The sequence below is a fragment of the Mandrillus leucophaeus genome, unplaced genomic scaffold (assembly GCF_000951045.1).
Source record: "Mandrillus leucophaeus isolate KB7577 unplaced genomic scaffold, Mleu.le_1.0 Scaffold492, whole genome shotgun sequence".
Lineage (NCBI taxonomy): Eukaryota > Metazoa > Chordata > Mammalia > Primates > Cercopithecidae > Mandrillus > Mandrillus leucophaeus.
The window spans coordinates 777,067-790,681 of record NW_012105276.1 but is presented as its reverse complement, the minus strand read 5'-3'; the positions used below and the strand labels follow the sequence as shown (position 1 = coordinate 790,681).

Sequence of the window (13,615 nt, the reverse complement as noted above, 5' to 3'; positions counted from 1 at the left end):
TTTTTTTTTTTTTTTGAGGAGTTTTGCTCTTGTTGCCCGGGCTGGAGTGCAATGGCACAATCTTGGCTCACTGCAACCTCCGGCTACCGGGTTCACGCAATCCTCCTGCCTTAGCCTCCTGAATAGCTGGGATTACAGGTGTGTGCTACCACGCCCAGCTAATTTTTTGTATTTTTTTTTTTAAGTAGAGATGGGGTTTCACCATGTTGGCCAAGATGGTCTCACACTCCTGACCTCAGGTGATCTGCCTGCCTCAGCCTCCCAAAGTGTTGGGATTACAAGTGTGAGCCACCACACCCAGCCCCCTTATTTTTAAAACATCCTTTAACGACTTCCTAATTTTTTTTTTTTTTTTTTACCAAGCATTCAAAGCACCAACCCCACCTTTCTGGCACTACAATTTTCCCAAACATCTGTAACCAAATCTTCTCATAGTTGAACTCCAAGTTTCACTCCTGACACCTTAAGTCCAAATTTCATACCTTTGTGTCCACACTATGTTCTTCTCTGCCTGAAATGTTCTACACTTCTTGTCTTCCTAAAACTCTACTGCATCCTTCAAGTTAAGGGTGTGGCTGAAACCATGTAAACCTTTCTGTAACATCATACTTGATCTTTTCCCACTGGGTTATGATTATGTTTATGAAGTTGGAGTGCAGTATCTTTACTGGCTCAGCGATGAGCACAGTCTTGGTACAAGAACTCAAACTTTTGTTGAATGAATAAAATTTTGTGTGACTGCTAGTTTTGTAGTTCTCTTGCATTTGAAAAGTGACAAGAAACATACCAGCATGAACTACTTTTATTTATTTTCTTTTTCTCTTTTCTACAAACTCTAATTCAATGAGACAAACAGTAAGGGCATCAGGAAAAAAAAAAAAAGGAATCTCACTTAATTCCCAGCTCCCCTCAAAAGGAGGCTTAGACTAAAATAATCAACCTGAACACCTACAACACTTAAAAGCCAATATGCCATTTAGTTGTATACCATCTTGCACAGTTTCCAAATTTTGATAGTTTTATGTATGTTGTCAACAATCCTTTCCTAAGTTCTCTGACAGTACAGACACGTCTCATACTTTTCACATATCCCCCCTCAGTCCAGTCTGGAAGAATTATCAAGGTGTTTGCTTTAAGTAGAAGCAGGTTCGCTCGTTTGGAGTTTAATCTTACTAAGATCAAAATTTTCTACTTACACTCTTTCAGGCTGAATGAACCATTATGAAAGCATGCAATTTTTCAAACATGCAGTACCGTATTATTTTTAAAAGACACTACAGTGACACTCATGAATGACCAAGTAATTTAATGCACATTGGGAAGCTTTCACAATACTACTTTTCCTGTCACATCAGAAAGTGCTCCCACAGCACTTTCCACAACATAAAAATGACTTTTCTAGTGGCTTACAAACCCATTCAGCACCTGACACTGTACTATATGTTCATTAGCACTTGTTACAGTCCCGTGTGGCCAATTATATCATTAAAGCTGAAAACAGACAAAAGAAACCTACTACGATTACACTTAAAAGTAGATGGTATAAAAAATAAAACACTGACTTTTAAAAACTGTTAATATATTGCACTAGTGGCACTGACCTCATCAGAAAAGTCAAATAATTATGATGGATAAGTCATTTGTTGCAGAATAGCAACAACTGGGCTTTACTTCCAAAATGTATCAAGAAAGTGTTCTGGGCTCGGCACAGTGGCTCATGCCTGTAATCCCAGCACTTTGGGAGGCCCAGGCGGGAGGATCACCTGAGGTCAGGAGTTCGAGATCTGCCTGACCAACATGGAGAAACCCCGTCTCTACTAAAAATACAAAATTAGCCAGGCATGGTGGCGTGTGCCTGTAATCCCAGCTACTCATGAGGCTGAGGCAGGAGAATCACTTGAATCTGGGAGGCAGAGGTTGCAGTGAGCCAAGATCACACCATTGCACTCCAGCCTGGGCAACGAGGGTGAAACTCCATCACACACACACACACACACACACACACACAAAAGTGTTCTGAAGATAATGAAATGAAGCCCCTCCCAAATATAAAAATATTTTTCTTGCATTAATTTTAAATGAGTAACTAGAAATCTCCAATTACTTTAAGTCCCAGAAGTTAGCATTTGATTTCAAAAGTGATCTAGAGAGAAAAATTTGGATAAAATGCGTATAGAAAATTCACCTGCTGCCACAGAGGAGTTATGACTTCTAAGATACTACTACCATTGGTTCTAGTCAGTACTGACCCCTAAGAGAAAGAGGCAGTTAGGACAGTGACTTCAATGTATGATAGTGACTTCTTAGTGGGCAGCAAATCAATTTACTGGCTCATGACCAGCATTAATTTTTCACAACAAAGAATATACTAAAAAAGAAAATATTGAAGTACATTTAGGCGAGTGAACAAGGAATTGTGTGTTTGTATTAATATAAGTTTGTATATGTGGCCAAGATATAAAATAAAGTCCCATTAAAATGCTGAATGCTACCATCATTGTTTCTTCTTTTCAAAGGATAACACATGCTATCTACCACAGAGAAGCATTGTGGCATTCACTGACAGATCTACTTCCTTTAACAACATTCTCTCTACTCTGACTGTATTTCCCTTTCCCTACCTGCTGAAATTCACTCTTATTTTGACCTCAAAATATATTTTATTTCCTGATTGCAGATTAGGTTGATAGAATATGCTTTACCTTAATTTTAAATGCTTTAGCAATTTTAATAACCAGGATGATTAATTTATCATTCAATCCAGGACACTTATGAGAGTAAAAGAGGCACTAGTACTTAGGTGTGACAAGGCAAACCAGTATGTACAGTCCCTCCATTAATAACTTCATAGAACTATGTTCTTAATATTGCCAGCATAAAAATACATCATTTAATTAAAACATTAGGCACAAAAACTAATCAGTAAAATAAAAAGTCCAGAAGTAATTAATATAAGCTACATTATAAAATTTCAATATTTAATGAAAACTATATAGTGTTCTTATTAAACTGTTTAGAAAATTAACCAGAAATAATCTGTGTGAGCATGTAAAACATTAAAGAGAACAAAATCTCAAAAAAACCCCTACCATTACTGCATTCTATAAATAACTGGAATAAACTCTTGAGTAAGAAGTCTGCCTTAAATTTACGATATAGGATACAAAATAAACCCTTTGATTCTAGTCTGTTTTGATAAAGATTGATCAGGGGAAAGGAAGTAAAACAGCTTCATAAATTATCTACAAGTAAAGACACATAAAAATTATTATTTGAACCTACCCAACAGAAGATAAACTGAGACAGTTCTCGGCAAAACTTTGATCTGTGAAATTATTCTTTTATGACAATTTAACTGTCCTAAGTCTGCCTACCTCTTCCAAATCTCCAATTCTAAACCTTTCCTATTTCCTCCATCGGTTCCTTTTATAAATATCAGGGAAGATGTATTTTAATTTATATTTATGACCCCAGAATTAGTTTTGTTATTATGCACTTCTTATATTTTAAGCATCTTCTGCTCCTATAAAAAAAACAAAAAAGAACTTCTTAGGGCTTCTGATTCCTAGTTCTGTTTCTACTTTCCTTTTATTCTGGCATCTCTCCTTTCTCAATTTTCCACCAGACAAATTGATGATAGCCTTCAGGAGACATGCAAAGGCTATACACAGAAAATTTTTTATCTGAGAATGAATAAGTGCATGTTTCTGGGATGGGGCCCATAGCTTTCATGAAATTCTCAAAGATGTTGGTGACCCCAATAAAGACTGAGAACCATAACATCAGAAGTATTTAGGTCACCAGTAAACAGGTATTTTGGGAAGAATAGGGGTATCCTTTTCAGTGTATTCAGGATACTTGAAGGGATTATAAGTTAGAAGATATATTTTGCTTCCCTCAAAAGGTCACCAGTTCCCACAGAAGAGACCAGGAGCTGGTGGCTTCTAAGAAGGCTTGAAAGTTTATTCTATCACAGGTAACCAAAAGCAGGCCTTTACCATTTAATCTGGGGGTATCTAAGCTTTGTATTCAAGAGTGCCACACAACTTAAAATCCACATGAATTAAGACTGCTTAAACTAGAAATACACATACTGGACATGGTTAGGAAGGCTTTATTCCCACCTATTTTTCCTTTACATTGTTCCAATTTTGTGATATACTAAGGTAAGATTTTATAAAAGTGAATTTGCATTTTATTCATTAAAAGATCATGTATTCTTGAAAAATGATGCCTTTTACTCATATGAATTAACGAATCACTTATAATAACCGAGTGGAACCTTCTAGGGCCATAGGTTATTAGGACTACTGCTTTATAACAGTGATACTGATATGGGGAATAATAGGTATGTGGAGTTTGCAAATATAATACAGAATTCTCTATTCGGAAAATAAAAAAGTTAATAAAGCTTGATAAAAACTTTCCAGTTGGCATGAATAAGCAGCAAAGACATCTGTATAGCTCTACTGATCAAGATTTTTTTTAATGAGGGAAAAATGTTTCAGAATTTCCAAGAAAAAGAAGCATTAGTTTTTAAAGTTTGTCAAAAGTGGCTACTGGGTGTGGAAAATATGACCCTAGGCTTTCTTCAGTTTCTCATTTTCCTTTTCTTTGCCTAGGACTGCCAAACACACGCTTTCTATTTCCTAGTACTTCTAATATTTTAGCTAGTACTTAATCATATTTTTAAAATAACACCCTCTTTTATTCTTCAGGACCTAAATATATTCTCAGTCATCTTACGTTACTTTTCTCTCTGACAATGAAGATTTTTTTTAGATAATCTTCATAAATGCATTCTTGGTAAATGGAAATTTACTACCAGTAAATTTACTACCAGTAAATTTATTACCAGTTATTTATAGGTAATTAATCCTGTGTTTTGCAGAATTTTCAGATGAAGTAAAAGCATTTTTTTAGTGGACTAATAAAATCTGGACTGGAGATACCTTGCCTTATTGGGTATCTGCATAATCTGCTTGAATAATCAGAATGGAACGCTAAGTCCTCCAAAGTCTAATCTAGGCCTAAGCACTTCTTGGATCTCTGCTTTTTTTAATTAGACTCTTATGTATTCAATCTTTACCAGAGTACTCCCCATTTTAAACCCACCTTCAGGCCGGGTGCGGTGTCTCACGCCTGTAATCCCAGCACTTTGGGAGGCTGAGGCCGGCAGACTGCCTGAGGTCAGGAGTTCGAGACCAGCCTGTCCAACATGGTGAAACTCCATCTCTACTAAAAATACAAAAAAATTAGCTGGGCATGATGGCATGAACCTGTAATCCCAGCTACTAGGGAGGCTGAGGCAGGGGCATTGCTTGAACCAGGGAGGTGGAGGTTGCAGTGAGCCAAGATCGCGCCACTGCACTCCAGCCTGGGTGACAGAGCGAGACTCCATCTCTAAATAAATAAATAAATAAACAAACAAACAAACAAACCCACCCACCCACCTTCGTTTTAGAATTTTCAATTGCTTATTTTTATTTCAATTTCTTATTTTAAAAATAAGAAATTCAAAAATAGGCCGCCTGTATAAGGTAGAAAACAGTGATTAAAAACAAAGATTAGGTAAGATAGCCCTGATCTGAATTACAACCTTGCTACTTATTAACTGTATAAGTTTGAGCAAATTAAGTTCTCTAAGTCCTAGTTTCCTATAAAATGGAAGAGAATTCCAGTACCTACAACTTGTATGGTTGTTGTGAAGATTAAATGTTATACATGTAAATTGCATGGCATAGTGCCTGACACATAGTAAATGTTCAATAAAGGTTAGCAAGTATGGTAACTAATGATTTCCCACTTGTACAGTCTCTTATTTTCATTGTCCCCCACCTCTAATGTCTGCAATCACTTGCCAAGCCTGATAAAGGTGATAAAGGTATATAAAAATTATAATCTCAGAGTAGGAGGCCTAATCCAGTAGACTAAACTCACCCCGCTCCTCTCTTTTTAACTGTCAACATTCATCCCTGGTCATTTGTATATCAAGTTAAGGAAGAATGCAAAGAAGCAGAAGACACTAGTATAAATATAAGTGGTTTTTTGAAAGCAAGAACATATTGGATGTAAGTTATAGGACACAAGGAAGAACAAAAAAGCTGGGCAAACAACTAGAAGAAAGCAGGAGGCAGTGATCTAAAAAAGAGCAAGAGAAATAAAAAGATTGGAAAGAATTTTAGGCAAAAGAATTTATGTAGATCTATGTCAAAAAGAGGGTATATTTTAAGATGTGAAGGAAATGAGATTTGCTGAAGCAGGGTAGCTTAAAAGACTACAAATGAAAGTGCAAAGCATCTTGTAGGTTATAAGAAGCATATTACATAGAAGTAAGCTAATCAAATTTTCACAGATGAGCAGTATTAAGAGGTATCTGCAAGGTTAGGCTAACCAACCAAAAATAACACAGAAATGTGCATGTTAACACTTATGTGCATAGCTAAGTTTATTAATTCTTAATATATTTAAGAAGTATTAAAAGAAAAATCTATTCACTTGTCAACACAAGCCATTATTAAGGCTCACCCCTTCAAAGATCTAATCTATAGACTAATGAAAATTCATTAGTTTGCTTAGTTTACTAACCAAGTCTACATTTTGAAATATCCCTATAATTTCCTTTGCTAAAAGGATTTCCCCAAGCTAGAACTACAATATTTTTATGCTATGTTGCCCAGGCTGGAGTGCAGTGACTATTCACAGGCACAATCATTGCACATTATAGCCTCTAACTCTTGAGCTCAAGTGATCCTCCTGCCAGCCTCATGAGTAGCTGGGACTATAGGGGCACACCACTGTGCCTGACTAGAACTATAAAGAGAGGTGTTTTACTGGAATCTAAAATAAATTTAAAAATCAAAAATAGTATTCTAAAAAAGAAATGGGATTAAGGTAGACTCAAAAGTTCCACACCTCTTGGGTTAATTTTTTTTCCCCAAATTAAGTCAATAAGAGCCAAAAGAAAAAGATTAACTAGCTTAGAATTATATCTAACAGTTTACAAGCTGCTGAAATTTAATGTGTATTCAGACTCAACTGCAGCTTACTAAAGAAAGCTATAAATATGATCTGAATTAACACCAGTCTGGTGGGAAAAAAAAAAGTGTATTGTATCAAACAGACTTGCTGTGATATCTGTTCAAACATACCTGTACCAGTCAAAAGTCCAGCACTCTTCTTTCGTGCATAAGCGCGTAAGTGGTTGGACAGGCTAACAGCACTTGTAAACGTCGTATTGCAATGCACACATGTTCTAAGCTTCACAGGCATACCTATCATTCAAAAGAAAACTATAATCCAGTTCTCACTTCAAAAAGTGAAATTTTCTTAGCTTAAAGAGTGTAGAAAAGCACCACAATAAAGATGGTTTTCAAAACGTTCAATGAAATAGGTTAACTTAAAATAAGGAGGGGAAATTAAGTTAACTATTATTAGTTTGTAGTTAGTGTTTAGAGCCAACTCATGCTCTCTGGAAAGGTAGAAGAGGAGTGACTTGAACCTTTGAGCTCCTCTGGATATAACACCTATTATCACTTTCTTGCAGATTTCTGTGTTACGCAGATTATTTCTTAAACCTACTAATACAATCCTGTGATTTGAACACCACGGTTCTGTTGAGAAGTTTCAAAGCTTACAACATTACCAATAAAAAGAATTAAAAAGTCTAGTTGACAAAGTGGTAATTAAAGTGTTTTACCCACAAAACCGTAAAAGTCTCAGTACTAAATTAGGCTTTCTGACGAAGGCTGGGAGAAAAGGTGGTAAAACACACCACTGAACAGCTGTTAGACACAACATTTTATTCAGGGTATTTTATGTTCATTACTCTGAATGCGCAATCAATAATGAAAGTCAATGATTTAAAGTTTTTTGCTAAAATCATTGTGCTAAATAAATGATCAACAAGCTAACATCTTAGTCATCACAGAAAAAACATGTTCAAACAATAAGAAACTCCTAACTTCTCAGACAATCCTCACTTCCCCAACACATTTCAATCGGTTTCTTCAGCATTACTGTGATAGCCACAAATACATTTTCCATCTCTGAAGTATACTACCCCTTGGTCAACACAGCTAACACATCTTGCCTGCATTTTATCCTTCTGAAAAAATATTGAAAGCTATTGACTTTCAGAGACTCTTTATTAGAAAGAAAAAGCCATATTAAACAGAAGCTCATACAAGATAAATTGTTTTCCAGACCACTTACAACACAAAGTCATCTTTCCTTAAATCAAAATTGCATTACAACTATTTGGGATATCACAATGTTTGCCCCAAAGCAAATAAACAACATTACTTTACAGTAATGTTACTCGTTATTAATCCATTAACTATTACCTCCGACACATTCAACTTACAGCTCTAATCATGAGACCATTTACATAAACCTTCAACATTATTAACCTTCAAAAAGAAATCTAGAAAAGACACTTAAAATTTTTCTAGTCTAAAAGTATAAACCAGACTTGGCAATACTGAATAAAGTTTGGCTACTTTATCTGCCACATTATTTGCCAATACATACAAAATATTCCTTTCAAAAGGAAAAACTATTGGTGCACAAGCACTAAGCTAAATCATCTGTTCTGTTCCATTACAGCACCATCTTAAAACCTAAAACCCCAAACAAATATGTTTTATGTTCACACCTGTTCTCCAAAACCAAACTATCCCGCAATACAATGAGGAATTGGAGACGGAGATGTTTCTTTGGGTTAATCACAAAGACACCAAACCATTTAGCTTTAAGAGTCTTTTTTGTTTTACCTACGCAGTGGAAAACCCAACAGCTAAATCTTGAAAACATGATTACCTTGGAGAACTCGCAAAAATATGACAGAGGTATGCCTTTTCAATAATGCTATGCTTTTGAACATTATCCACAACCATCCTCCAGCCACAGCAAGTTTTATTTTCACAGATCAGCTTTTTGTTTGTTTTTGTGTGTGTGTATGTGGTTTTCTTCTGCTTTTGTTCTCACCTTACATTCAGACCAAGAAAAGAGGCACAGAGAACTCAGTGCTAATGAGCATCAATTGATGAGTTATACAGAAATGACAGTAGAATAACCAATCTGTGCTCTGTAAAAAAAAAAAGCAGCTTAAACAAGAAGACTGTGAGAAAGTATTTTCCACATAGATTCCATTAAAGAAGGCATAATTGAACTGCATTTAAATTGTGTATAGGATAGTCATAAATGTCCTCTTACCTGAGTGCATAGTCAAGTCCATTTTTTGTGGCTGATACATCAACGGACTATCCTCATTTAATGGAAGAACACATTTCTGAACGAATCTCTTTCTTGCTGTCTGATTATGGATCTTTTGCGGAGAAATAGCAGAATTCCTTTCTTCTCCCATCCTTTTATTTTTAAGAAGTTCTATGAGTGTAAGAGATTGATTCTTTTTTCCACTGGGCAGTTCTGGTTTTGTTTCATCATATTCATTTAAGAAATTCAGCCCTTCTTCTTCTGATGCAGACACTGACAGAGCTTCAGTCTTTAGGCCATTACGGTATGCTTCAAGAGGTATAACATTTTGAGATATAAAGTCATCATTTGATGCAAGTTTTTGAGCTACAAATGGTCTGGGAATAATACGACGACTGTTCAAAGCCTTTAAGATTTTTTCATATTTTTCTTCATTTTGCATCATCTCATTCAGAACACAGATTGGAGATTTGTGAGCATCCCATTTGGTCTTTCCAAGTCTTTTCAAGTGGCCTCTAACATGATTTGATAATCCAATTTTAGTATCAAACCAACCACCACAGAGCTGACAAGTGTGTTCAGAAGTGGTTTCAGACTTCTCTATAGCTAAAAAAAAATTTTTAAGAGTAATATCAGACTTTCTTATATAAACTGACCACCCTAAAATGAGTTAATTCTGAAACATAAAATTATATGATTCTAATGGAGACCAAATTCAAACAGAACTTTTAAATCCTCAGAATTAGAACACAGACCTATTAGCCCAAATTATTCCCATGGAGAACTTACCTTTTCTAACTCGTTTAACAGGTGTTCCTGTGCCAGTTCTTTTGAAATGCTGCATTTTGTCACTTGTGGCTATTTGTTCTGGTGATACAACATGACGGGCTTCATAGCTTAATCCTGCTCTGTGAAGATGCCCCCGGACATGATTTGATAACCCAACACCTGTTTCAAATGTTGCTGGGCAGTAAGGACACGATTTCTTCTCAAGAGACAAATCAGTCCAATGAAAAACAGAACTATGCTTTGACAATGAAGCATCTGCAGTTTCTAAATGCTGAGGATCATGTATCTCATGCAAAAAGTTGTTACTTCCAGCATCTTCATAGTATTCAAAATAAAAGCCATCATTTTGGTCATAACTAAGAGTAGCATTTTCTCCAGGCTCCTGACCTTCCACTTTGCTCTTAAATAAAGGGAATAAATTTACATGTTCTTGATTAATATCACTATAGGTTTCATCTTCTATGGCCTGTGTAGTGTAGTCTCCTAACTCAACATTATCCCAGGAACTTTCATCTTCTGTTTCATAACTATCTTTCTTTTCAGCAGAATTAAGTTTTTGCAAAACGACAACAGTCATTTTATGCAAAAAATCTGGATAGCTATCCAAGTCTTCCCCTCCAACAGAACTTTCCTTCTTAGATTCCTTAACTACTCTCTTTACAGCTACACGTCTGTGATCTTTGAAGCTTTCAGGTCTTTTGGTGTCAGGCTTATGAGGGTCTGAAATAAAACTGTTGTGAGAATTACTTGATGATGAAAACAGGTGTAAAGAATTTAATGAACTAGCTTCTTCTTTTTTGAAATGCACAGGATATGATTCACCTGATTTTTTTATCATCCTATAGTTTTCATATTTGTGTCTATACAAATAGTTGCTATTTGCCTTGGCATTAGACTTTTCTTTTGCTGTTTGATGAAAATACTTAGGTTTTTGGTCAATGCTGCTTTTAATTGTAACATTCTTATGAGGAGAGCTGTTTTGATTGCAAGTGTTTACGCCTGATTGGGCAATGCTTTTCCGAGCTTTCTGTACTCTGTGTGGCCGCTTATGGATTTTTGAAAAACTACTTGATTGTGAGGTTGATCCAAATGTTCGCCTCACATCTTGTTTTAAAGCAGAGTTCTTTGGAAACGTGGTTGACTGTTGTTTAGTTAATGGTTTAGTGCTATCACTATCTACAGGTTCTTCAAGGATGTCATTTTTTCTTTTATCAAGTCCAAGAGGACTACCAAATGAATCAACACATGATGATGAATGCAAATACTCCATGTGCTTTTTTAAAACACTTTTGGCTGAAGTAGTAAAAGGACACATCTTACATACGTAGGTAGCTGATTTTTTGGACGATCCTACTACGGAGTCTTTCATGAAAGTCTTTTTTTGTGTTTTTCTCTGGGCTACATCAGAAGTGACCAACGGGCATTTTACCACTGCCCCATGTGCAATGCCTCGATGGCATTCTAATTCATTTTCTGTCACTGCCATGAAGTTACACTCTTCACAGCAGTAGTACCTTTTATCTTTTTCATGGGTTTTAGCATGTTGCACAAATGTTTTAGGGCAATTGGTACCAAACACACACTGAGGACACTGTAATCGTGCGCTTCTTCCTTCATCCTGAAGTTCTTTCAATTCACGAATTTCCTCCATCAACTTCTGTCTTCTCTCCTGGTGAATAATCATATGTTTTAGAAGTGAATTGCGATCTCGAAATGTCCGTCCACATTCTCTACAAGCATATGGCCTTGGGACATTAAGATGGCGAAAGTGACTATTCCCATCTAAATGATACATCATATGCCTGTGGAGGTGCTTCTTCTCCCTAAAATTCACATTGCACTTTGTACAGGGGTAGAATGATGGCTCTTCGGTACTGAAAGTAGCAGGTGACTCAGAATCACTCTCTTCACATTTCTTTTTTAAGGTATTTGAAAGAAAAGTGCTAGTATGAACAGGTGAACTCTCTTCTCCACACTTATCTGGGTTATAAATTAGATGTTGGAAGGCATCCACAGATTCTAAGTCTTCATCAGTCGATTCAGGCTTCACTTTTGATAAAGCATATTTCTGTGGGTCTACTGCTTGTAGCTCTTCATTTTGTTCTAGAAAGTCTACTTCTTGCATTTTTGATTTATTGGGTACACAATTAGAATCACTAAAGCAATCCTCAGTATAACGAGTTATCTTGCTTACATCCATTTTTCGCTTTCTTTTTTTTTCTAGACCTACTTTAGAAAGAGGTGGAGCTTTGTCTACTGTTTCCTCATTAGTCATAAGAAACTGAATGAACTCTTTTTGGGGATCCCAGTTTGTATCATTTTCTGATCTAAATCCATCTGTACCTGAGGAAATTCCTGTTACTGTATTGACACAATCATCTTTTACCAATAAATCTTCACCATCCTCACCCACCTCTACTTGATTTATTAAAGTGCCATCTGACTTTATATTACTCCCTACTGAATTCTGAATGTCACAACCAACTGAAGCAGAGGTAGGTAGTTTTTTATTGGAATGGGTGGGATTCTTAGCATGTGCTACATCTGATAACAAAAATAAAACTTGGTGTTGACTTGCTTTCTGTGGTGTAGACAGCTGAAGATCAGCTGCTACCTTCAAAGTTGAACAAGATTCTGTTGTTGGCTGATCCACAGGCTGCCCAGTGGTTAATGAAACACTGCCTTTATTCATATTGGAAGTCTTAGTTAAGGAGGAGTGTGAAACTGGTCCATTAACAGCAGCTCCTTTAGGTAAGATAAAGTTTTCACTAGAAACAGTAGGAGCACCAGCATGTATAAATAGACTAGACTGGCCTCCGCTTAAGGCGTTTTCAGATTTGTCCTTTGACAGTTCTTCAGGCAGAGTCAACGTATTATTTTTCTGAAATGATGTTTGACAATCTTTTGGTTTATGAACTCCGCTCTCCTTGTCTGAGATAAAATTGTTGTCATCTAGGAGTTCTTCTTTAGCACCAGTAATATCGGTGTTTATCTTCAAATCATCCATATTGTTGGCAAGCCCATTTAACACATTTAGTCTAGAAAATGGAAAAAAAAAATTTAGATTTGCATGAAAGAAAAAATACTATTAGAATGTATGGAGAGTTGAAAGTACGTATTTTTATTAGTTTAATTTTCTACTCTTTATATTGACATTCTAATAATTTTCCAAGCATGAAAGAACACAAACATATTGAAATATTTAAAAAGCACCTCAAAGGTTAATATTGTTCTTCATGCTAGGCAACAACAACAATCCAATACGTCATATATACAAAATGTCTAGAGAAAAGCAACATACACAAACATACTAGGGAAAAGCAGCATACACACAGATACACATATACACACAGACACAAAAACAATGTAAATATGCTACAGACTGAAAAAATTTTAAACCACATGTAGAGATTGCTAATACAAAGAAAATTCTTTCACTTAAGTAGGTTTATCAGAGGCAGTCACTCTATTCGAGAGAATAATATAAATTATCAAACACTGCAGAGAAATGAAAGATTTGTCACTTATAAGTTCATTCCTGAAGGAAGGTAACAAAACGCCATTCAGTAAAAAACTTTATTTGAATGAACATATTTGCTATCAACATCAA

At 35.8% G+C, this 13,615-nt stretch overlaps 1 protein-coding gene across 6 annotated transcripts in view; it reads right to left on the bottom strand.

Annotated features, from left to right (window-relative positions):
• ZNF644 (zinc finger protein 644) overlaps positions 1-13,615 on the bottom strand; it is a 101,047-nt gene that overhangs the window by 13,017 nt on the left and 74,415 nt on the right. The window contains exons 4-6 of one of the 6 annotated variants that reach the window (XM_011995575.1): positions 10,006-13,043; positions 9,217-9,822; positions 7,152-7,274 (exon numbers count right to left, since the gene is read on the bottom strand). The exons of 4 other annotated variants lie outside the window; for them this stretch is intronic. In XM_011995575.1, the coding sequence (XP_011850965.1) occupies positions 7,152-7,274; positions 9,217-9,822; positions 10,006-13,043 (3,767 nt within the window). The remainder of the gene's footprint in view (positions 1-7,151; positions 7,275-9,216; positions 9,823-10,005; positions 13,044-13,615) is intronic. One more of the 6 variants, XM_011995576.1, reaches the window with a different exon arrangement.